At 51.8% G+C, this 2211-nt stretch overlaps 1 protein-coding gene and 1 long non-coding RNA gene across 2 annotated transcripts in view; one reads left to right on the forward strand and one right to left on the reverse strand.

Annotated features, from left to right (window-relative positions):
• Acbd3 (acyl-CoA binding domain containing 3) overlaps positions 1 to 190 on the reverse strand; it is a gene marked incomplete in the record, with an annotated part of 43980 nt that extends 43790 nt beyond the window's left edge. The window contains 1 exon segment of the mRNA XM_013504481.1: positions 1 to 190. Within this exon segment, the coding sequence (XP_013359935.1) occupies positions 1 to 129 (129 nt within the window).
• Positions 191 to 204: 14 nt separating this feature from the next.
• Positions 205 to 1216, forward strand: LOC106146653. The gene is made up of 3 exons (XR_001231187.1): positions 205 to 380; positions 639 to 751; positions 868 to 1216. It is a non-coding gene; the product is annotated as an uncharacterized LOC106146653 (long non-coding RNA).
• The last annotated feature ends 995 nt before the right edge of the window (positions 1217 to 2211 follow it).

Raw genomic sequence — 2211 nt, forward strand, 5'->3', positions numbered from 1 at the left:
CGCGGGCGGCGGCAGCGGAGGAGGCAGCAGCGGGGCGCCCTCCGCGCCGGGCCGCTCCTCCGGGTCGGGGCTCAGCGTGAGGCCGTCCACGGACACCTCCAGCCGCTCTGCGCTCAGCACGGCCGCCATCTCCGGCTGCTGCGCCTCCTCCGCAGGGACAGGCGGAGGCCACGTAGCGACTTCCTGCTGACCTCTGACCCCCGCGCCGGCACCGGAACTTCCGCTGCCGAGGAGGCGCGGGCTCCCGGAGGAGGTCTGAGCCCGGCCTGGCGCCCCGCCCCCCGCGCCTTGGCGCCGAGCGGTCCCCCCACTCCCACCCCGGCTCCGCGGGTCCTCGCGGCCGCGCTCCGGCACTCTAGCTCGGGCATGGGGGCTGCGCGGTGAGCAGAGAGCTTGTGTGCCGCAACCCTGAGGAAATGCGGGCCAGGTGCTAGGGTTTTGTTTTCTGGGTGGTGTTTGTTGGTTTGTTTTCAGACAGGGTCTCGTTATGCAGCTCAGGCTGGCCTTGAGCTCACTGTGTAGCCCAGGCTGGTCCCGAACTCGCAGCTGTCCTCCTGCTTCAGCCTCCCGAGTGCTGGGATTACAAGCGTGCGCCACCACGCCCGGCTTCTGGGTGTTTTTGTTTTTTTTTTTTACAGAAAACCGACCGCTGAGAAACTCATTGACTTCTCTCAAGTATTAGGCAGAAGCAGCGCCTGGTTTTACAGCAACTGAATCTCGTGCAATTTCCTAGGTCCCCATTGGGAAAAAGGTACCAAACATTAGGAGCAGAAGGCTGGGGAAGGGAAGATGTTACAATGAGAAAGGACTCGCTAACCCGCCAAGATCAAATACGGATTTTTAGTAACAGTGCGCTGCCCTCTACAGGGTGTCCAGGAGTCTTGGAACAGTTTTCTCCGGAGGGAAAACGCCCTTGGCTACGTCGTGTGCGTTCCCTGTGATTGTGGTCTTGCGGGCACCACGCATAGTTCTGCCTCTGTTTTGCTCGCTGCTTATTTTTGACACCTTTTCCGATGACAATTATGTAGTAATATTTTCCATAAAGAAGAGATGGATCTTTTCCCTTGTATGATAAAACTTCTTTAAATTGGTAACATTACTGAGACTGACCTGTAGCTTTTTTGGATTACTATCAAATTGGGACCCTGTCACCAACTAGCTGAGGATTCTTTTCCTCAATTCGGATGGAAATCATGATCCATGAAGTGCGGCTTCCTCGATATTAGGGCCCCAGACTGCCCCCGGTGGCCTCCGCGTTGCAGCTCTCAGAAGCTGCAAGTTGAGGCTTCCGGCCCGCTGGCAGTTTTCTGAAGCTCTTCCAGCAGCTTGTGTAGCCACTCCGGGGCTCACCATGGACCCCCTCAGGCCTCTGCCAGTCGCCCCTGGTCACTGATAGTCGAGGCTGCCAGTCTCCCGTTCTCTGCTGTCTCCGCTGGTCTCAGGAACTCTTGACAGCTTATTTGGCCCCTTACCAGTGCTTTAAAAAACAAAAAACCTGTTACCAGGCTTGGTGGCACACGCCTGTAGTCCCAGCACTCGGGATGCTGAGGCAGGAGGGTAGTTTCGAGTTCGAGACCAGCCTGGGCTACAAAGTGAGCTCAAGGCCAGCCTGAACTGCATAGCGAGACCCTGTCTCAAAAAAGACAAAAACAAAACAAACAAACAAACAAAAAAACCCACCTGTTGACAGTATTACTTTCCTTCCAGGGAGTTGGCACATATTCATAGCACATCTTTTTTTTCTGTTTTATTTTAAAAATAAAAAGAACAACAACAATGAAGACAAAATCAAAATAACACAAAAACAACAAAAACGATACATAACCTCAAAGCAAAATGATAGGAATTACCAATGTTTGCTACATTACACACTGTTATCTTCAACGAAGTTGCTCAGTCCAACAGACATAAGAATGTAAGATTGAGAACAAGTAATAAGGGAGTTTAACAATGGTTCTTATACTGCATATTGTTTTCAGATCAGTCATTCTGATTACCAGATACAAGTGTGCAAAATTGATCAAGAAAAAAGACATCTTAAATGTATTCACTTTCCCTCCCCCTTGCTTCTTTCTCCCCACCATCTCTTGAGCCTCTTCCTATTTGCAAAAGGTCTATCTCCCTATTTCTGTTACTTTTTTTTTTTAAGACAGGGTTTCACTGTGCAGTTCAGGCTGGCCTTGAAATCACTTTGCAGCAGCCCAGGCTGGT

Source organism: Chinchilla lanigera, unplaced genomic scaffold, assembly GCF_000276665.1.
Source record: "Chinchilla lanigera isolate Chin_1 unplaced genomic scaffold, ChiLan1.0 scaffold00088, whole genome shotgun sequence".
Taxonomy (NCBI): Eukaryota; Metazoa; Chordata; class Mammalia; order Rodentia; family Chinchillidae; genus Chinchilla; species Chinchilla lanigera.